Raw genomic sequence first — 23,630 nt, 5'->3', positions numbered from 1 at the left:
TTTGCTGTGGTAATCTTGTAGATCATGCACAGTAGTTAACAACCGAGTTCTTCAATCATACGAGTTGCGAAACTCCCCATAGGCCCCACGTATCAAAATCCAGACACGCCATTGGCCAAAATTGCGGAGGTCTGCCCATCACAGAATTATTTGTAGGAGGAAAAACAAGCTAATAAATGGCATTTTTGTGTGTTCTGGTGCTCAAGCTCTCAAGCGATACCGCATTGATGAAACAAGCAGTGTGTTTACGCTTGCAGCTTACATTTTGAAGATGCTACTGCGGCCATCGAACTCTTCGACTCTTCTTCACAGGACTTCTAGTTCTTGCTGCAGCAACTAGCGCAATGACAGCGAAGACTGTGGCGATCGCGGTGATGTGGTGTGTTTTCTGTCATCGCTCCCACTGTGGTGCATCAGTTTGCTATGCTCCGCAAATTTGTCCATAGGCATGTCTGTGTTTTGGAATGGAGTTTCGCAACTGGTGTGATTGAAGAACTCTGGTTAACAGATGATTACAAAATAATATTTCAGAAGCTCAATTTAAGTATGCTGGAATCACTTTGGGCATTATCTTTTGTTTGGTGTCAGAAATATTGAGGTATCGATTGTGTAACAGCACAAAGTGTTCATGGAAAAACTTTTTCATAATTTGTAGGTCATTCTAAAGCCATGAAGTATGAACAGCACTCCTGCATTTTGTTTTAATGGTTTTTTTATATCAATGGCACAGCCTCTCCTTCATTGACAGCGCACACTTTGGCAATAACAATGTCGCCGCCACACTTTGTGTGTGTCTAGAGTCCTAGGTCTTCACATCCTTGTCAATAGCATTGCTTAGCAGCATGGCATTCCACCACATTGTCAAATAATAAAATTTTATTTTCCTACTTTGCATAACAAGTAAAAGAAGGCATCTATGCAATGATGGCTGTGCATGTCCTCAACACTGGAGAATGGTATGAACCCAAATGATAAATAATGATTTGCTTCAAGAAAACAACATAAGGAAAGAGACGGTAGGAGTGAGAAAGGAAAAAAAAAAAAATCTAACATGAACAAGGAACATAAGAATGAGCAACATCTAACAAAATTGGACAAACTGCGTTTTATATAACCCATTGAAGTGCTAGGTAACATTATTACTGTAAGTGATTGTTAACAATTTAGCAGTCATATATGACTCGACATAAATGGGACATCCTATATCTTGAGAGTTGGTGCTACCACATACTCAACATGGCAGGAGTGAGCCTGTCCTGGGTTGTCATTTTTTTTCTTTTCACATACGAAAGCCCAGTTCTCAGTAAACATCATTGCTTGGACAGCTTGGAGCAGCAGAATGACGTTTTAGCTTGACTTTTACACAAGATTTGAACCAATAGAAGGCTCGCATATAGTGCCATTTGCCTTGTTGCGCAAACAGGAGTTTGTGAGTTTGTGCTACACTCCATACTTGGATAGAACAACAATTAATGAATCTCTACACAAGCAACCTAGGCCTAATTTCACAAGTCTTTCCAATTGTACAAACTGTCACTGATTGGCCACCCGTTAGTAATTTTGTGTTTTCTGTTGCTGCTCAACAGTCCCCGTTTCTGTAAAATACACAAGTTTATGAACTGCTATATGAAGACAGGCTTTAGTTTCTGCTATTTTTAGCTGTGCAAATTAGTAAGGGGTCTTTAAAAAATTAAAGTAGTAGTAGCAGATTCCTGGTAAACAGCCTCATGGGCACTTACACGTATGTTTTAGCACATGCTGCAATCTGCACCAGGACAACCGTATGCTTGAGCTCCAGTGGCATCACAAGCAGGAGAGACATGGCACAATTTGGCATCAAGTACGACGTGCAACGTATCTGACGTTTACCTTTTTTGACCATTGGAGCAATCTGCTAGAGAAGCTTTAGACACATATGATAGAATTAGTCGCACATATGATTGTGCACCGAACTGTACCTTGAACGTTCCGCTTCACATGGCAACCGCACAGGCATTGCGGTGTCTTCACAAAGGCATTGTCCGTACGCATTTCGTACTCGTAAACTTCAGTAAGCATCTTCAACTTTCACTTGGACCAGAGCTTGTGTAAGAGCGCATGTTTACGCGCACTTATCATGAACACTCTATAGGACTCGCTTGTTGTGCATGCTCACCATTCTGCGTGCTTGTGGGTCAAACGAGTCAGAGCCGACTAGTTAGGTCTGTGGTCCAGCAGAAACACATGCGGCCTACATGAGTCGCTGATCGTGGGACAAACTCAGGAGGCAAGCCGCTCGTGCAGCAAGCGTTCTGCATGATACACTTTGTCGAGGACTAGATATTGACGTGCCAGTTTGAAGAGGGTCAGTGAATTGAGCAACACGAGCAAGCTGGCCGTCAGCAGCCGATGCCATTCCGAGGAACTGGCCAGAACATAGAGTAGGAACAGCAGCTGAGCTGCCTGTAAAGCGAGCGCTCCCCCAACCACCACGGCGGGGCTGCGGAACAGACCGTAGAAACGACCGTGCCATGGGTGACCAGGCTCTGCGGCGTTGCTGACCCCCTCCGCACGGAAGAACTCTCGGCTGTGCTTCACCAGGTTGTTCTGGGGCCACAGCACTGTGTCGGACCACCTGCAATGCAAAATTAATGCCTGTTGATTGAATGATTCATTGCTTGACTGTCTTCAACATCATGCAACATGGAACCTATAAGAGATGCTGTAGCGGAGACTTCCAGAATAATTTTGACCCATTTAGGTTCATTAAGGTGCATCCAATGTTCCATAGCCAAGTGTTCTTGAATTTCACCCAGATCAGAATACAGTTGCTGAGGCTTGGCATCGAACCCATGACACAGAGCTTACAGCAAAAAGGACAAAGCACAAGGAAGAATGATGTAGACAGCCTTTGGCTGGAAATGAATGACAAGAACATGTAAATAAATCCGCAAGAAAAAAGTCATGCAGACCCAGGCACTGTGGCCATTGGTGTAAGCAAAGCTTTGCTGAGATAGCAAGCGAAAGCCCTGCATGCCACAATATTCAATGGAGCCCTTATTTCTCACTGAATTAAAACGCAAGCAACAAGTGGATAGCTCCTGCTGTTAGTGTGGTGGCCACATGTGAATTTATGCAGTGTTCTGACCTGTTTGTGCCATCACCTACGAAATTAGGCACAACAGCAGTGTTTACGATGTTGTAATCTGCTTTTCTGCACTGTTTTGCGAATGCTAGCTTTATGGGGGCGCTTAGAACAGTATAAAATATGTGTCTTAGATCATGCGACATATTCGTCTACAATCCTGTCCGTCATGTGAAGCCAACCTGCTTGTTCAAAGCTGCAATGATGGGCACTGCAAAGCAAGAGAACTTTTACTGAGTACAGCATTAAAATGTGCGAGACATGATGCGATTCCATACTCATTGCACTTGTATGGTGGCCCATGTTACTATCTACTCTGTGTGACCGCAAGCCACAGTGTGGGGGGAAACGCAAAGAGAATTTCACTTTAAAATTCATGAGGAGGTGTCTTCAACACTACCCAACATACCTTTCACAAAAGGTGTGGCCCGGAGCCCCTAAAGCACGAATTTAGACAGAAATTCAACGATGGAATTTGAAAGTTCACTCACAGATGATGTGGGGCATGGACGTGACGGGCCTCGAGCCGGCGCCAACGTCCCAGGTGTAGTGCTGCCCTGTGCAGTGAATCCAGGTAACGTGGTGGGAAGAGGCGTGAAGCGTGCAGCGTCAAGGCAGCCAGCCAAGCTAACAGACCATGCTGAGCGAGTGCCCAGGGCTCCAGATGAAGTGAAGGTGGCACAAAGCAGCATGGCTGCAGGGCCGCATAGTATGTCACAAGCAGCGCCTGCATTGCGAACAATGTTCATTTGCGTTTGCATACAAGATCGGTAACAACATTTTTAGTTCAAAATAGTGTGACTACAATAATGTGACATTCTGAGAGACAATAATGCGATAACATGATAGATTCTAGCAAAACTTTGGTTTGGGCGAGCTGGTTCATCATCGAACTTGTTTGGGGCAGCGCTAAGGAACACACGGACAAAGACACATAGTAGACGCCACGGGCGCTGTGTGTCTTTGTCCATGTGTTCCTTAGCGCTGCCCCAAACAAGTTCGACGATGATAGATTCCATTAAGTAGACTGCCCAATTAATGAACTCTTACAGAATACACCCCTCAGGAATGGGCACATGGCATGTGCGAGTCTAGGATGCCAAGACTATTTCAGTGGCAGTAGAAGCAACAATGTGAAACAGTAACCAACAGGCCTGGCTGGAAAACTTAGTTTCGGTCAATCTTCTACATTGAGAATGTTACAAACGGGATCTTTCCTGTCAAGAGGAAAGTTTAGCCGCTCTGCTCTAGACATCGACCCGCACTACCCTGAGTGCAATGAAGAGTACTGCTCGTTATCCCACATGCTCTGGCAACGTTCTGTGTTACAAAACGCCTCTTTTAATAAACAAGAGGATTGGGAGATAGCCCTTAGAAGCGGTGATACCCAGGACCAACTAAGGGCTGTCCAAAGGGCCCGCTAACGAGCGGAGGACCATGGTCTTCTGGCCCCAATGTGGGCGCAGCCTGCAACTATGATTTTGTAGTTCCTTAGGACCACAATGAAGTTTGTTGACTGACTGAATGACAATGACCATAGGTCGGCAAACTCACTCATGAGTCAACTCACTCAGACTCAGATCAGGCCATGAATCTGACTCTGAGTGAGTCCAGGTGGGTAATGGTGAGTTTGAGCCTGAGTGAGTCCAGCTAAGGAAAATTTTAGTGAGTCCGAGTGAGTCCAGTTGAGGAAAACATTCATGAGTCTGAGTCCGAGTGAGCCCTAAGCACAAAATATATTTCTTGAGTGAGTCTGAGTGAGCTGCACCTTCAATTGCTGACCTGTTTCGCACATTTTTATGTCTCGCACATTTTAATGCTGTACACAGTAAAAGTTCTCTTGCTTTGCAATGCCCATCATTGCAGCTTTGAACAAGCAGGCTGGCTTCACATGACGGACAGGATTGTAGACGAATATGTAGCATGATCTAAGACGCATATTTTATACTGTTCTAAGCACCCCACATCATCTACTCATCTTCGGCATTGCTATTGGCCTCGAGGCCCACCACTGGAAACGCCGGCGCCACCGTCGGCGTGACGTGCTTGGCAGGATCACGTGGTCTCAGCGGCCGCGTCGGCTGCTTGTGGCGCACTACCGCGTGCTTTGAAAACGAGTTTCAAGTCCCACATGCGCTACGGTCTGTTCAAATTCGGAAGTTTTCTCTCATTTTCTACTGAATTGAAACCATTGTAATAGAGTGGCTGCCTCCGAAGGCGACGAACATGGGGCTCTACTGCTCGGTGCCGCAGTGCCACGCTTACGCAAAGGAGCCCAGTGTCAGCCTGCACTGGTAACCGCGGGACAAGAAACAGCGTGAAGCATGGGTTGTAAAGCTAAGAACCGGCAAGTAGCCATTCGCTACGAGTCTTGTGTGCAACAAGCACTTCCGCGACGAAGACTTTTGTTACTGCGTCGGGCCTGCGATGTTCGGTGAGTAGCAGACAGCGCGCACTGAGACGATGGCTCGCGCGCGCTTCCCGTCGGCAAATGATGCTTATCTGCCACAGGATGGTAAAAGCACTACCTTTTACCACGTGCGATGCCATCTCAGAACCTTCCAATGCGACCTCTTGATCGTCGGCCCCGTGCTCAGCGTCCACAAAATCGGCTGCAGATGCGCAGGTCATTGTTTAGATACGTTGAATTAAAAAAACGCACAGGGTCCCTTATGCATTCGCCAAAGATTACTGGAAGACGAAAGCCATCTTCTTCTTGTCAGTAGTTGTACTGATTCTCCCGCGCTCCCTCCCAAAAGTCGTTCTGCACCTAACACGGTTTTGCACGGCCCCCGTGACCGATCACGGAGGCAATGCAAAGCAACCATGACGTGTGAATACGTCATCATGTGACGTCACATTACGTGATGTCATAATGGCGCTACATATTTTGGCAATCTGTGACGTCATAATGACGTCATATGGTGACACCATCACGTGACGATTATTTTTTGCATCACTCGTGTTGACGCCGCCGACGCGGGACACCGACGGGCAACCTTCCCATTTGATGAGGCATGCATTGCTTCATAAGCTACATAAATTTTGCATTGCCTCTGTGATCAGCCCACCAATGATCGGCCCACCGGCCAACACCATGTGTTTTCTTGGAGCCTCATTTATTTACGTGGGAAAGATGCCACCCTGTTGGCGTTAGACACGACACTGCTGTCAAAATTGCTGGGGTACTTGCCAAATAATTACTATCCTGTTTTACGGCTGCTGGTTGCTGCAATACCTTCTATTTTATTCACCGCTATTTCAAGTTCATGTGGGTCCTAGTTCACAGCCGACGTTTGCAGAACAAGTCCGGCAAACGTTACTGTATTTTCTTTCTTTTCCTTGGCGTCGCATGCTACTACATGCTCGGTCTCGTAGACTGGTTCTCCTTCCACCAGCAATTTCGAAGTGGTGAAGCTTTGGTCTATGAATTTGTTGATGACAGAGAGCGGCAAGCTCACTGGAATGCAAACGGAACGATAATTAAGGAGCATTAAAAAAAGACGTCGCATTTGCTCACGTTTTGTGCGAGCACCAAACGAAACGAATGCGCTGAATAAAGAAACAGAAGCAGCGGCATTTGCCCGCTGAGAAGACCGATCAATACGCAGTGCGAGACAACTTGTCAAATGACATTGAAACGTACCCGAATTTAGACAGAAAAAGAAAAAAAAGACACTGAATCGTCGGGACGGCAGATCACAAAGTTGCCATGCGCACCGAAGCCGCAGTTGTAAGGAAATTGTTTTTGAACTGCTTTGATAGCGTCCGCGCAACAGTAGTTGTTTGTTTACTCACAAATTCTCATATTTTGCGGCCTAAAGTTCACAGCGCGGTGCCAAAACGCGCTCGTAGCAAAAGCGAAACCATCAGTACGAACATACATGCAGAGGCACCGTCAGTCGTCGCGAACCCGTGCGATCGCTGGCTTGAGGCTTCTTTCTGTTATGCTCCGTTTGGTTATACAGGCAGTCTACTCTAACGAGATATTTCACATAGTTTGCACTCAGCAAGTAACTACCTTTCACGCAAGAAGCCGATTCAGGGGTCTCCAACGCGGTGACAGCGTGAAGCGGGTGCTCAGTTTTCTGCAGAGACAGCGACTGTAGACTATCTTGTGATTTCAGTTCGTCGAAAATGATTATTTTGACAGTAAAGAACACAGTTCATTTCGAAAGTACTTACAGAAATGCCCTGGAGGGCTTCCGCGAGGTGTTTTTGTAGAGCGCCGACAGCAAAACCTATGGGGAGCGCGCCAGCGGTATCCTGCCTAGCACGCAATCGAGGCGCGTCCAATAGAGGGTGACTCCGTAACTCCTCGAGGCCAATAAGCCTTATATAGGCTTACGTTTATACTCAAGTCTATGCACACATATGTCAACGCACGAGCGTTCATGCACCATGTCAATATCTTTTTATCAAAGGCATGAGTTGTGGGAAGGGGAGGCATGACCTCTCCCCGCAAACTCTTTGACGTAAGGTTCTTGATAAAATATCTCGTGTGAGTTGCGTATTTCATAAAAACGTCCTTACTGGATTGAAACCACTGATAACACATATTTGAAGGTACAAGATCAAAAGGCGTATCGTAGAGCACCGATTATGTGAGATGTTGGCGTTAAAGAGCATTGACACCATGATCGAAAAAGCTAATTTTACGCTAATAGACTTGTAAGTCGAATCATTCAGACTCGCTCAGACTCAGGTCAAGCCATGAGTCTGAGTGAGTCCGGCTGAGTAATTATGTTGGTGAGTCTGAGTCCGAGCGAGTCCGGCTGAGTAATTATGTTGGTGAGTCTGAGTCCGAATGAGTCCGTTTAAGGAAAATTTTGGTGAGTCCGAGTGAGCCCTCAGAGCAAAATATATTTCTTGAGTGAGCTCCAATTTTTCTGCTGACCTATGACAATGAGCATTTTATATGCAGTACAACATCAGTGAAAAGTTCCTCGCTACAATAGTTTCCAAGTTAGGGCATTACTGAAGCCTAGCCCTTGTGTTGCCCATAGCACATTTGGTACATCTGCAGTAAATGTGCTGTGGCCTTTGATAATGTTAGCACATTTCCACAAAAGACATACCAGAGAGGTTGTGCTGTACATATGAAGTTTTACTGATACATACTATTGATCTCATTGGGAACTGTAACAGGAAATTATACCCTGTGGGCCCTTGGAGAACATACCTGGAAAAGGCAGCGCTTGAGTCGTTCATTGAAGTCATGCTTGTGGCGTTCAACCTCGGCCCTCACTTCAGCTGGTACTGAGGAACATACATGTGCCACAGGCGTAGGCCACTCGCGTATTAGTCCTGGCCGGGGACCGAACAGCACTACGTGAATAACACCCCTGCATCACGTAAGCACAACAGCAAAGAAACAAACAATCAGGCACACTTCTTGATGATATCAACAGCTGAGTGGCTGCATACATAGCTTATAGTGGCTGGTCACAGTGAAAATTCGGTAAAAGATTAATAAAGTCAGCAGGTGATGTAAAACTAGAACCTATCTGGAGAGCTCAATATGTAGATGCAATGTGACTTCAACAATGAGATATTGCGCATTGTGAATTGAACAATGCAATTGTGATAAATGCATAGCTTCATTAGCAATCATTGCAGCAGAGCTAAATTAACATTTACACCAATCTGTACAGTTACGAGACATTCAAACAGTTCAATATCTCTAGAATGGTAATTGAACACACTGCGCACATGCAAGGTTTTTGCAGGAGAAAACAGAATCACGGTAGAGTTCATACATAGAGGATTTGAAGCAATTTAGAGCTCAAATTACATAATTTACACAGAACATGGCTGCTCGAAGAAACCCACACACAACAGACACCAGGAAGAAAAGACACTACTAACGGGTAGGCAAGGCACAGGACGCTGAAAACACCGTGCTTGCAGCACACATGGAATGCAGCCCAAGCCACAAGTCCGGCCGTGGCCATCAATGTAGCCCCTTGGCACACAGCCGTCACACGCGGCTCCCAGCTGCTGGGCAGCAGTGCGGCCAGAACTCGCTTGGCCAAGGCCGCCGGCAGTGGGTGGCACATGATTGCGAGGCTCAGAGCAGCTGCATGAGGCTCCACCAGTTCATAGTGCAACGCCTGGTCTTGGTGCGCATGTGGCAGCCACCAGGCAGCCCTATGCAACTGCAGTTGCTGGCACACCAGTAACACTACAGCAAAGAGTGCTGCTTGTGCCTCGAATGCAAGATCACCGTCCACGGGTAGCTCGGGCAGCTGGATGTGTCGTGCTAGGCTTGACGGCCCCTCCTGGTTCAGTCCTGCCCTGCACATCACAAACAGTAAAGCACGTGGGTAAATTGAAATCGGCTGGTCTTACATTTGAGCCAAGCAAGTAAGCTAGAATCGGGACGAAATGTACATTACACCTTTCGGGAATGTGGCCATACACCCTGTTACGGAACTAGCCAGACAGTATACATTACTGGGTACATCTCATTACTTGGTTGACATTACATGGTTAACTACGTTATGTGAACTAAGACAAACGTCCCTTTAGTCCTCCCCTTGTGCATTTGAAAAAGTGATCCTTCAGTGACCGCTCAGTGAGAAAGGCATCCCATCTTTTCAACTACAGCAATGAGGCTTTCTTGCAGTCCAGCAAGTGGTTTACGACTTCAACATGCCCGAAAATCGCTCAAGGAATTTAAGTGCAGCTCAGGCTGGTGCAAGCACCTACATAAATGTCCAACACTGCTACAGCAGGTCAGTCAAAAACACGAGTCGCATAACCGCGTTTTTTTCTTACTTTCACGCTTTTCAATCTTATCTCATTCCGAAAACCTGTGCCTCTATAACACTTTGGTTCGGTGCTCAAACGGCAATTTCTTGCAAACGTGGAAGTCAATAGGAGTATCAAGACTTGTGTTTGGGCAAGTTGGTTCATACATGATACGAACATACGAGCGCTATGGGACGGGGACATAGACAAGAGGCACACAGGACAGGCGCTCCTGTCCTGTGTGCCTCTTGTCTATGTCCCCGTCCCATAGCGCTCGTATGTCCGTATCAATAGGAGTACATTTCAGAAGATGAAAAATGGATACTGCCGGCTTTAAACGCAAATCTGATGTCCTTCTCAATATGCGCGAAGTGCACATTCGGAAATTTTCGCACAACGTTTTATCGAGGAATGTGCGCGCGCACCGACTTACTGGTGCAGAGAAAAAGCACGTGTACTCATTCGGCGGCTCCGCACATGAAAAGGAATAGACTCGGGAATGAAAAGGAAGTTTAGCCACCTGTCATCCGTCGGTATCACAGCTTTACTTGCGCCGGACTTGGCGAAGTTGCGGCGGGAATTAGTAACCCGGGTCATTATCTGTTCGCGATTGCAAATATCACACAGCTGGTCCGTCAAAACAGTTCTTCACTCGCAGCTTTCGGTAACCGGCGTTGACATCGTGAGCGTCTCGACAAACCAGTGGGATCCATCACAAGTTGTGTTTGTCACCAGTTGAAGTACCAACCACGAATCTCACCGACAACGTATCGACCGCGCAACGGCAGCTACAAGACAACCTGATCGAACATAGCACACAACGTCGATTTGTCAACTTGCCATGGTTTAGCTAGCCGTTTAGCGGCATTTTGGACACGAAGAAGAAACCGAGAAATGGCGCTGCAGTCAACTCTTAAGTGGTTTCAGTTTCGTTATCTAGGTGGGATGTTTGCGGTTTTGGCAACAAGCGTCTCACTATCCCAGCAAATTTTCAGCAGTTATGAGATTAAGTAAAACAACTTGCATGTCTGTGCGGAAGCTCCGTGAACATTCAGCTAGATGTGTGAATTCCTGTTCCACACGACGCACGTTGGTTCGACTTGAATGAAATTTCGCGCATGCTAGCTGCTGTTCGTTTCTATGAAGTTGAAGGCACAGTGACTTCTTAGAAGAAAACTCAAATTTTCAAAAGCTCATATTTCTGAAAACGTTCTTAAAATGGCCACTGCCCCTCGTGGCATAGTATAAACATTCTGTTTGAAACATTAAAACATGAAAAAATGAGTGTCATTTAGTGCGCCTGCAGTGCATTGTGTATCTAACTAACTATACTAACTATAACTAACTAACTAACTAACTAACTAACTAACTAACTAACTAACTAACTAACTAACTAACTAACTAACTAACTAACTAACTAACTAACTAACTAACTAACTAAATAAATAAATAAATAAATGTGTTAGAATTGCATTGACGTCCCCGAAACCGCCGTACGTGTTGGAGCGCACCAGCATGAGGGGACGCGACGTTTGCGATGTCACATTAACGTTATCAAAACCATCAAAACATCACGTGCAGGGTCTTTCGTTATTGACGTACAGAGACATGAATTCCTGCCACGTCATTGTCACATTAAAGCTTGTTTTTCGTCAAAGCCGCCACCGGATTACCAATACGTTCAGCTAGCTGCGTCCAAGCTTCGTCACGTACGTGCGCTGTCAATATAACTGCTACCCGTGCTTCGTAAGGTCACATTACTAACAAATACAAGGTCTGCAGTCTTTCGGGTCCTCTTTATATTCTTTTCGCTCACGAGCTTCTGACAAATTTTCGCAGCAGGACCCTTGGTCGTGGACAGGACATCGATGGCTTCTCCTGGTGCGAGCTCTAACCCAGCGATGGCTGTAAATAAGTTGCCGTCGTCAGCACAATTACGCTGGCATCGCTATAGCCTGTCATTGACACTTGTTCGTCTTTCTCTTTGTAAAATCTGGTTCTTTCTCAGTTTGCCAGCGACACATGCGCGTGACGCTGCAACTCGTCAAGCTTATCGCGCCGGAGAGTGGAAACAAAAGAAAATGCATAATCGGCGTCACTCTTATACTTGAGCCTCCCGGTGAGCGCTAGAAAGATGCAAGCAAAGAGAAAACGACAGCGACATGCGGTCAGTGTCTGCTGCAGCGACAACTAAAACAATATAAGTAAAAATCAAAACTTTATTCTACGTGCCGTTTGGCAAGCAGCTATGTAAAGGGTGACAAAACGAGACAACATTAAAGACACATAAAAAGTAAAATTTTATTACGGCGGCACGTGAAGAAACCGTTCTTCACGAGCCACCGTAATAAACTTCTTTTTTTTTTTTAATATGTGGTTAATGTCGTCTCGCTTTGTTACCCTTACAAGCAGCTATCGAGCGGCACGTAAAAACACACTCTTCGAGCATTAACCGACAAATCATTATTTATGACATCTTTTATTTTCAAGAATTCAAAACGTGCCCCCGATTTCTTGGCGTGGGTTTGTTTACATATAACAAGGACAAGATTTTTTACATAATGAAAGTTGGGCTTATTCGTCCGGAGGAGGGAGGTGGAGGGCGATGCGTACGTGTGTCAGGGCAGTTGTCGAAGACGCACTGTGATCGATTTGTCAAAAGCAGAAGTCGGCATGACGGCGCTCCACATTATACAGGTGGGACAGCAGCTAGGGGTCCTAGTTTATGTATTCCAGTTGTGGAATGCGAATAAGCGCAGGAGGGAATGAGGAAATAATGATTCAGCCCGGTGCATCCAGCTTTCGAGCAAGGCGCGGTCGATCATTGCGCGGCTTGCAACCATTGCTGGACCAGTTGGCAGATCGGCGCGGGCCTCAACGCCTTTGCATGGGTGCCTTCGATGTTCAGAACGTGAAGCATGCCTTTGAAACAAACAGTGGGGTATAAGCGGACATGTCTGTCAATATATATATAAACAATGAAGTGCTAACATAGGACCCGGACGTAAAAGTTCAAAAAAATAAAAAAATCAAGCACATAGTAAAAAATTTTTCTGTAAAGGACTCACGTTTCGGCCGCGGGACCGGTACTTGGTTATCTTTTTTTCTTTCGTTACGCCGTAAGGCGGTTACATGCGCACACGCGCTTTCCACTAGAGAGCTCGCCAAAGAATGCTTATACGCAGTGAAAAAAGAAAAAGAATATTAAGAGACGAGCAAATGTGGCATCGAACCGACCAAAAGGACAATGACTTTGTGCGATATGTTTGGTTCGAGGTCGAAAGACACTGATTTCTAAAACCCACATGGGGAGCAGTGCACAGCTCGTCACCTGATGGAGGGGGAAGGGGGGTGAAGGATTGAAGAGAGCGGAAAGGAGAGGTCACCTTATCGAGATGAGTACCCAGACTGCCAGACGCCAGGTCGCGAACTTCTTTTCCTAATAGACAAAAATGGTTGTTAGGCGACAGTGGGAATCGAACCCAGTACCCTTACCATTGGAGGCGGACGCTTCACCTCTGCGTGGTTCGCCGTCAGCAAATTGAGGAGGAGAAGGACGAGGGAGTGGGGAGGGGGGAGGGGTGTAGGACAGAGATACGGAGCTCACGTAGTCGGCAGCGTTCAAGGTAAATTTCGTGAAGCCGCGAGTAGTAGCTGTCCGCACTGAGACTGAACTCCGCGACACGACTGAGCGATGCACCGTAACGCGACGCCCACTCCGATGCAATGCAACGGAACATACGTTTCACAGGAAAGAAAACATGAAGAGCCCTGCGGCCCACCTTGCCGACAGAATGGGTAAGCACGGTACAACGCGGGGACTCCTGGACAAGTGGGTAGGCGATGTGTTGTGTTTGTAGACACTACGCTGTTTCTATAGTGTGTAGTTGTGTCGAACAAATGTACAGACAGCCGATGCGTATATATGCGTCCTGTTTGGGGTCGGATTAGCTGCGGAACACGCCGCCTCGCAAAAATTGTATCGAACACTGTATTTTCAGATAACTTTTACATATGTATATATGCCGTGGAGTCTCTCGCGCGTGAGCGAACTTTACTCACTCATTGGCATGGCGTGTGGAGCCTGGCGTAGCCAGAAATTTTTTTTTCGGGGGGGGGGGGGGGGGGGGGGCAGACCGCCTCCTGCACCGGCTACGTCATGGGTGGAGCGTCATCGGGTAACTGTTATCAGCTTTGCCTATGCCTTCAACCCGTTGTCAGATTAAATAGTGTCATCGGGTAACCGTTATCAGCTTTGCCTATGCCTTCGACCCGTTGTCAGATTAAACAGTGTCATCGGGTAACCGTTATCAGCTTTGCCTATGCCTTCGACCCGTTGTCAGATTAAACGCCGCACGCGGCACATCGATTGAACTGCCACGGCACATAATGGAGGCGCTTTGCGCCGGTTTACCCAATTGCTACCGGCTGGTGATAGCAAGAATTGACCGCTCGTGACATCAGATAGGGACATTGCGTCGATCCTCACTGCCTTGCATGCGTAATCATGCAAATCGCAATTAAACTTTTTAGCGGGATATCTCGGAGCACAGACATGCTAGAAGAATTATTCCAAGTGTAACTGTGTAACGCGACTGCCTCCAACTTTTCACTACAAACATGCCCGCTTGCTTTGTGCAGTCACTAAGAAGTTCATTATTCAATTTTAGTTAATTGGGCGGCTGACAGAGATTATTATTGTCTCACTTTGTGTCCCCCTGGATACATAACTTATCTGCAAATATATGGTTTTCACGTACCTCCCAGTGCTGAATTTTAAGAAAATAATAAAGCTTAATTTCGAACACCCCGCATATTGCAAAAGGTGCAAATAAATACGCTTTTGTTGGTTTGCGCTGCTCTGCATAGCGTCCATTGCGAGAGACACCAGAACACATAGGTGATGGCACAACGGGGACATTAGTTGTCGGAAACAATTTAATTTAAAAGTTTAATGCGCCACAAGTTTCAAGCGTGGAACTCTCTTCCTTTTACAGTTTGAATATAATTTTGAGCATCACCCGATAAAGTGTAGTATGCTTATTTATTCTAATCGTGTGGGTCACCCTATGAGCTAGCTGCTCAATACGTGAACGACAAATAAAATTAGCAGTCAAGTAGGTGGCACTTTCCAGATATTTGTCCCCGAACCCTGGTAATTAAGAAAAATGCATTGGCGTTCCAGTTAAGATCCTCCCAAATTCCTATGTGAAGGCTTCCTCGTGGGCCTTAAAAGTATAATTATTTCAGGTAATCCATATATCTGACACGACTAGGTAGCGTCATATGCTCAGTGGAATAAGAAAAGAAAGAAAGAAAGAAAGAAAGAAAGAAAGAAAGAAAGAAAGAAAGAAAGAAAGAAAGAAAGAAAGAAAGAAAGAAAGAAAGAAATCTGTATGAGATAAGGAACGCATAGTATACTGGCGCAGCTGATAGCTTACGTCACCTGTTCGTCATCGTCGTGGCGTAAGTGTCGTGAAAATTCATGACACTTACACCAATTTAAGTCAGAACTAAAATCACACATTATACATACTTACTAATACTGTTCTTTTTTGTAGCTCATTTGGTTTCAATTTGCATATTGTGTGTATAATAGTTTCATTTTGTATTTTTTATTCAGTTCTACTGCAAACGTACTTACGCCTATTCATTGCTTCATTTTGTTTCATTGTGTATATTTCGTTTTCATTCTGTATATTCCTTTACTGTTCTATTGCATTAGTGTTTAATTTACTTCACACTTGCAAACAGTGCTACTGCTGCTACAAACATTGTGTATAACCATAATATGCCTTTAAAAGGAGGTCCCGATACAGTCTTTGACTTTGGGACCTCCTTATGTATACTAAACACATGTAATATTCCTGTATTTGTATTAATAAAATTCTGATTCTGATTCTGACCATAACCGTGATAATCCCCATCGCTGCATTATCTACAGATTCGACGCGTTTCACTCGGCGCGAGAAATTAACCGACTCCGCAAATGTGCCAAACCGCGGACACAAAAAGCTTCTCTTTAAATTATGATGACGGTGATGAAAATGCTTTCATGCAATACCTATTATGCGGCCTGTTATGTGGATCGCAGGAATGGGATGGTGTGTGCAAAAGCGTACACAGAGCTGCGCGACATTGATGAAAGTGACAATCCATGACAAGCCACGAGCCACAGTTGTCTTGGGGTTATGGTGCTCGACTGCTGACCCGAAGGTCGCGGGATCGAATCCCGGCCGCGGCGGCCGCATTTTCGATGGAGGCGAAGATGCTTGAGACCCGTGTGCTTAGATTTAGGTGCACGTTAAAGAACCCCCTGCAGGTGGTCGAAATTTCCCGGAGCCCTCCACTACGGCGTCCCTCATAATCATATCGTGGTTATGGGACGTTAAACCCCCAACAAATATTATTATTAATATTATTATTGTTATTATTATTATTATTATTATTATTATCATTATCATTATTATTATTATTATTATTATTATTATTATTATTATTATTATTATTATTATTATTATTATTATTATTATTATTATTATTATTATTATTATTATTATTATTATTATTATTATTATTATTATCCCTCAGAGTGCGCACCCGTAAGCAACGGTGCCGTGTAATTTGGATATATTTTATCAGAACGCTCGTGGTCTTCGCACTAAGACGCGCGAATTCTTTGCTAATGTTGTTTCGTCTTCTTTTGACCTTATTGCGATTTCTGAAACGTGGCTGTGCAGTGAAATTCCTTCCTGCGACTATCTTCCGTCGAACTACACCACCTTCCGCAGTGATCGGGACTTCTGTGCAACTAAACAAAAAGGTGGTGGTGTATTGATGGCTATAGACAGTTCTCTAAGATCTGTTAGACGCAAGGACATAGAAACAATTTCTGAATCAATTTGGATCGAAATTAGCCTTGAGCACTGTGAAAAATTGTTGAGTGGATGTTTCTATGTATCTCCTAGCGTTTCACCAATTGCTTTTAATCAGATCGTCTCTTCTATTGAAAATGTGGTAATTTCACATAAGAAGCACAAAATTCTTGTACTTGGCGATTTTAACACACCAGGAATTGACTGGACCACACTCTAATTTTCTCATTATCATCATTTCTTAAAGAACAAATGCAGCGTATTGTTAGATTTTCTCGCTTTTAATTCCCTACAGCAGCACAATAGTATTGCCAATTCCTGTGGTAACGTCTTAGATCTGTGTATTTATAATAATCAACCTATCGAAGTATCACTCTCTCACATCTCTCTTGTTCGTCCTGACAAATTTCACCCACCACTCAAACTAACACTCTGTATTTCACCAGAAAAACCAAGCTTTCCCAGAAAAATCGACAAAACGCCCAGATTTGCCTTCAAGCGAGGTGACTACGTTGGCTTGTACCATGACTTGTCCACCACAGATTGGTCACTGGTAACTGACAAACCCAATGTTGATGATCAAGTCGATCAGTTTACGGAGCTTATCTTGACCAGCATGCGCAAGTTCCCCCAGTATACACCTCATCATTGTAAATATCCCTCCTGGTTCTCATCAGAACTTATAAATGCACTGAAACATAAAGATCGTGCACACAGGAAGTATAAACGTTCTGCATCAACTCATTTGAAGGAAGAATTCTGTCGTTTTCGTACTCTTTGTAAACGCCTTTATAAACGGGATCACAGTCTATATATTTCATTTTTAGAAAAAAGCGCGTCTGACAGGCCGGCTGAGTTTTGGAAGTATGTGCGCAAACGGTCGAGCAAAAGTGGCGAGTCCTTCAGGATACTGGACCCAAATGGAGTAGAAGTTCAAGCCGTTGCTGACTGTTTTGCCATGCATTTTTCATCTGTCTATAAGTCTCCAGCCTCTGTAGCTAGTAACGGTCGAAAGGTTAAGGCAGTTGGCACAGCTGATGCTGTGTCGCTAGATGAAGATTCCATTTCAGAATGCATTAAGCGCTTGAAACCATCCTTTTCAGCTGGCCCAGATGGCATCCCCTCTGCCATGCTAAAAGCCTATGGCAGTATACTTGTCCCAGTATTGACTACCATATTTAATAAGTGTCTGCATGCTTCAACGTTTCCTAGCATGTGGAAAACTGCTCGTGTTTTCCCAGTGTTTAAGTCTGGCTGTAAAAGTGACGTCTCGAACTACCGCCCTATTTCCCTTCTTTGTGCCGCATCCAAAATCTTTGAGCTTGCTCTTCACAAAATATTGTCTTTTGATGTAAAAAATTCATTGATTGTGAATCAGCATGGGTTTCTCGTTGGCCGCTCAACTGTCACTAATCTTGCCAGTTTCATGATGCAAGTCTCCACGCCTATTTCGCAGAGAGGACAGGTTGACGCTATTTACTGTGACCTTAGCAAAGCTTTTGATGATGTCAGCCATTCGCTGCTTGTGGATAAACTTGCACACTTTGATGTTGATTCTTCAATTGTGAATCTCCTCCATAGCTATCTTCTTGATAGATTATGTTACGTTGCCGTTAATGGCCAAACGTCCTCTTTGTATAAAGCTACTAGTGGGGTTCCTCAAGGGTCGGTACTGGGCCCACTCCTCTTTTTAATTTATGTTAATGATGTTTCTTCTGTCATTCGGAATTCTTCTTTCCTTTTGTATGCCGATGACATAAAGATATTTAAGGAAATTCATTCAGTTATCGATTGTCGCTTGCTGCAATCTGATTTGTGTTCTTTTTCTGAATGGTGCAGGAGCAATAACCTCTCCCTAAATATTTCAAAAACCAAGGTAATGAGTTTCACTCGAAAAACATCTAGTGTGCCATTTTTATATTCTGTCAATTCTGTGTCGTTGTGCAAGGTATGTGAGATCAATGATCTAGGTGTTCTTTTTGATAGCACCTTACACTTTTCTGCTCACGCTAAGCGTGTTGCTTTGCGGGGTCTTCGCACCCTAGGCTGTGTTTGCAGAATGTCTAGAGAATTCCGTTCTCCTGTGCCCTTCCGAAAATTGTACACCGCGCTATGTCTTCCTCAACTAGAGTATGCATCTGTGATCTGGAATGGCATTCCTAATTCCAGCAGCAACGCCATTGAGCGAGTCCAGAAAAAATTCCTAAGCATTTACAACCATCGTTTCGCTAGAAATGACTCTGGATCTCGTTCTAACGCTGCTGGATTATTATCATTGCTATCACTTTGCTGCCGACGAAATCGCGCTGATCTGTTATTTCTTTACAAGCTTGTGCATGGTATCATATCCTGCCCTGTATTGCTCAACTGTCTTAATTTCCGAATTCCACGTAAGCTGACCAGAGAGAATAGATCTCTTCGTGTAACCGCCTGCCTCTGTGAACATTCGACCATTGGCAGGATACAACGTCTTTACAATGCTTACTTTTTGGAGCTCGATGTTTTTCACAGCTCCCAGTCGTTGTTCTGCTCCGAGCTTTGCACTGTACTTACATAGCCTTGTACACTGTTGATATTTTTTTTTCTGCCTGCGCATAGTTGTATATGTGCAATTTTATAACGTTTTTTATCCCTGATATTTTATTATGAATGTTTCCTTTGTTTTTTTTTGTTTTGTTTTTTTCGTGCGCCACTACAAAGACCTTACGGTTGTTCCTGGGCACATTAAATTACCGTTTGATTGATTGATTGATTATTATTATTATTATTATTATTATTTATTTTTTTTTTCTCTAGTTCTCCACAAATTGTACACCGCAATATGTCTTCCACAACTTCAGTATGCGTCCGTGATATGGAATGACATTGCTTAATCCAGCGGTAACACCACTGAACGAGTCCAGAAAAAAATCCTCATCACATATAACCATCGCTTTGCTAGAAATCACTCTGGATCTCGTTCAAATACTGCTGGATTATTATCATTGCCATCACTTCACTGCCGACGAAATCGTTCTGATCTGTTATTTCTTTACAAGCTACTTCACGGTATCATACCCTGCCCTGTACTTCTCAATTGTGTTAATTTTCAAATTCCGCGTAAGTTAACCAGAGAGAATAGACCGTTTCATGTACCCACCTGCTTCTTCCAACACTCTATCGTTGACAGAATACAAAGTCTCTATAATGTTAATTTTCCTGATCTTGACGTTTTTCATAGTGCACAGTCATTGTTTTTATTCGAGCTTTGCACTGTCCTGACATAGTGTGGCACAATGTACAAAGCCTTCCCTTCTCCGTCTTTCCGCATAGTTGTATATTCAGGCTTTAATCAGTTCCACTAACGTGTGCCTGAACCCTAAGGCTTCCTATCATCCACCGCGGTGGTACAGTGGCATAGATGCTTGGCCACTGATCCGAAGGCCTCGGGTTCGACCCCGGCCGCGGCAGTCGCATTTCAATGGAGGTGAAATGCTAGAAGCCCGTGTACTGGGCGACGTCACTCGAAATTTCCGGATCCCTCCACTACGGCATGCCTCATAATCATATGTTTTGGTACGTAATACCCAACAAATTATTAATTATTATTCTAATTTATCTCTTATTTAACTGCGGTTTTGTTGTGGTATATTTACGCATAAACGGCGATGTATCTGCCCACTCAGCGTTTTATTTATTTATTTATTTATTATTTATTTATTTATTTCAAATACCCTCAGGGTACAAATGTACATTGAAGAGGGGAGGGGCAAAGGTTAACACATAATAACTACTTGGTTGTAGGTACAAAACAGAAATAGAACTATCACGATGACACCTTTAACAAATTTCGGTTACAATAACAAAGGCAAAAGTAAAATTAAAATTAAAAGTAAGCCTGGTGAATAACACATCAACCGAGACACTTAATTTAATTGGCACAAAAGTGTTAGAAGATGAGGTCGTTCACTACACTGCTAAGAGAGTTACAATGGAAAACATAATGCGCAAAAAAATGTAGCCATTCGTAAAAACTAAATTTCGAGCAGCGTAGCGAGAACATACAGAACAATCAAAGCTGAAAAACAAGCACTGAGCGATGCTAACTTGAAAAGAAACTCTGTAGTGCGATTTTGAAGTTATTGGTGTTAGCTATGCTTGTGAGTGATGCAGGTAGATTGTTCCAATCTCTGGTCGTTGAGGGGAGAAATGAATGTGAAAAACCGACGGTGTTGCTGTGCGGAATGTTTACTTTTTGACGGTGGTCGATGCGTGATGAAATGTACGACGGCGGTTGAATGAATATGGAATGTAAATATGAGTTGATAGATTTTATGGATAAGACAGAGACGAGAGAGTTTCCTGCGGTGTGATAGCGGTGGAAGGTGTAGGATGTCTTTCATGTTAGTAACACTCGCAGTTCTTTGATAGTTGTTTAGAATGAAACGGACTGAGCGATTTTGTATTTTTTTCTAGTGATTTTATGTGGTGCTCATATCCGGTGTCCCATACTGACGACGCATACTCAAGCTTCGGACGAATGAAAGTTGTGTACAGAAGTAGTTTTAGTGATGATGGTGCTTGCGAAAACTTCCGGCGAAAGTATCCTAATGTGCCAGTGGCCTTGTTGGTTATGTGATCAATATGAGTGTTCCATGATAGGTTACTGGTAATATGAACACCCAAGTATTTGTATGATGTTACGCATTCTAGAGGAATGTTATTAAGTGTGTAAATAGGGGATGTTACTTCAGAACGGGAAATTCTCATACTTTTACATTTTTTAACGTTTAATTCCATCCGCCATAATCGACACCACTTAGTTATGTTATTAAGATCTTCCTGAATTAGTGAAATGTCTGCGGTATCAGTCACTTTTCTATACAAGACGCAATCGTCTGCAAACAGGCATATTTTAGAGGATACATTAGTAGGCAAGTCATTAATATAGATTAGAAATAGCAATGGACAAAGCACAGACCCTTGCGGGACCCCGGAATCAACAGGAACCAATGAGGAGTTAGCGTCGTTAGCGGTTACAAATTGAACACGTGATGTCAGAAAGGCGCGAATCCAATTAATTACAGCTGAGTCGATATTTAGAACGCTTAGTTTATGAAGAAGCAGTGCATGGTTCACTTTGTCAAAAGCTTTAGAAAAGTCAAGAAATATACAATCTGTTAAAAAACCGTGATCTAGATTAGCATGAAGGAAATTAGTGAAGGCGATGAGTTGGGTGTCGCATGAGAAATTTTTTCGAAAACCATGCTGCATAGCTGTGAAGAAGTTGTTATTTTCGAGAAAATTAACCAGATGTGTGTAAATATATGCGTTGCTCCAACTGCAGACGCACGATGACAGCCCCACACTTTTCTTTATCGAAAGTACGCACGGCCACTCTTACGAGGAAAAAAAAAATGGTAACACAACGAGGCAAGAATAAAACAACGCACAGCTGTAAACATAAACCGCCGGAGCGCGAACCTTTGTGGGTCATTGCAGTTGCTGCTCGCAGCGCTTCTGGGCATAAAAAGAAAAAAATATGGCGGCCTTAGAAAAAAAAAAAGCATGGCGCACGATAAGATTATAACATATACTGTGCGAACAATGCGTAAGATAAAAAGAAAACTCACGGGAGGATAGAAAAGAACAAGGTTTGCCGGACGTTAGCTGGACAACAGCTCAGCATATATGAGCTGGCACAGATTTATGGGCAAGCATTTTTTTTCTTGTCTCTCTCTCTCTGTCTGTGTTTGTGCGTTCACATATGTACATATCTTTCATGTGTGTGAGTCCTACTCGGAGGACACAACCTAAATAACTTCGCCCCGCTCCGGACTCGCGGCGGTGACGTCACTGTCGCGCTCTGTATACCGAGGTAGCGGGTACGATTCCTGTCTGAAACACCGCGTTGGTATACATTTTTTTTTACTGCAGAGTACCTCCACTTCATACCGCTCCCAAGTGAACGAGTATATACACTGGCACAAATAGTGTCCCGTAACAATTAGCTCTACGCAAGGTCCCGCAGGTATCGCGGGATCCTGCCATATAGTGTAAGTTTTTCGGTCTGTAGCCTCACATTTTTGTTTGCAAACTCGACTTGTTCGTTGTATACATCAATATATATAATAGGCATAAACTACGCAGGCTGTGTGCAGCAGTCAATTAATAATGTTAAAAATAACATAAGAATTGCATTTATGGTCTCGATAAGAGTGTGAATCGCTAACCTAACTTAGGAATTTGAAAATGGTGAGTGTTTATCACCTGTGATCTAAGCCTTCATTTAATTTGGGTCACGTGACCACGCCAAAATTTCGGGGGCCCTTGGCTTTCCGGGCACGAAAGCCTCATCAAGCTCATACAAATACGAAGTTCGAGTGGCGCAACTCGCACACCTGACGTGAAGGTGCGCGTTTTTTTCCTTTTTTCTGATGCGTTTATTATTAAAGTTCAAAAAAAAAAAAGAAGAGCAGTGATACATCATAACAGAGACCGCATACAGAGGTAACAACTTTGTCTATATGATGTGCCCTTGCGGCACATCACAGCGAACGTCACAGCGATCGTCACAGGTGCACTGGTCGCTGACTCCGTTCTTTACAAAAAAAGGTACGTGGATATCCGCAGCGCAACAGACACACGTAATAAAAAAAGCGCAATCCAGCCAACTTCTGTACGCCTGCTCTCCCAAATCTTGTGGTTTGGTGCGTCAGCTAGCTCGGTCTCTCACAACTAAAGTGGCGTTCAGTGCTATACAGTGTATACCCTATCTCCAGCATCGGTCCACCACTTGCGTCCAGACGACTGACGGTAGAAAAGCGGCCTCCAGTACCGACCAGCAAGACAGGTATCACAATCTCATATATATATATATATATATATATATATATATA

The 23,630-nt window shown here is 44.1% G+C and overlaps 2 protein-coding genes across 2 annotated transcripts in view; one reads left to right on the top strand and one right to left on the bottom strand.

Annotated features, from left to right (window-relative positions):
• Positions 1 to 2,228: 2,228 nt before the first annotated feature.
• On the bottom strand, positions 2,229 to 10,718 carry LOC119396762 (transmembrane protein 39A-B). Its single transcript, XM_037664070.2, has 5 exons — positions 10,398 to 10,718; positions 8,993 to 9,421; positions 8,307 to 8,469; positions 3,616 to 3,851; positions 2,229 to 2,614 (listed from the first exon to the last, which is right to left on the bottom strand). Exons 1-5 carry the CDS (start codon positions 10,472 to 10,474, stop codon positions 2,260 to 2,262), a joined length of 1,260 nt encoding a protein of 419 aa, XP_037519998.1. The 5' UTR covers positions 10,475 to 10,718; the 3' UTR covers positions 2,229 to 2,259.
• A 2,737-nt stretch (positions 10,719 to 13,455) lies between these two features.
• LOC119396761 (kynureninase) overlaps positions 13,456 to 23,630 on the top strand; it is a 28,163-nt gene continuing 17,988 nt past the window's right edge. Inside the window, exon 1 of the mRNA XM_049417231.1 lies at positions 13,456 to 13,675. Coding sequence (XP_049273188.1) covers positions 13,572 to 13,675 — 104 coding nt within the window. The 5' untranslated portion in view covers positions 13,456 to 13,571. The remainder of the gene's footprint in view (positions 13,676 to 23,630) is intronic.

The sequence above is a fragment of the Rhipicephalus sanguineus genome, chromosome 6, assembly GCF_013339695.2.
Source record: "Rhipicephalus sanguineus isolate Rsan-2018 chromosome 6, BIME_Rsan_1.4, whole genome shotgun sequence".
In the NCBI taxonomy this organism is placed as follows: domain Eukaryota; kingdom Metazoa; phylum Arthropoda; class Arachnida; order Ixodida; family Ixodidae; genus Rhipicephalus; species Rhipicephalus sanguineus.
The sequence above is the reverse complement of the archived record's forward strand: the minus strand, read 5'-3'. Positions and strand labels throughout refer to the sequence as shown.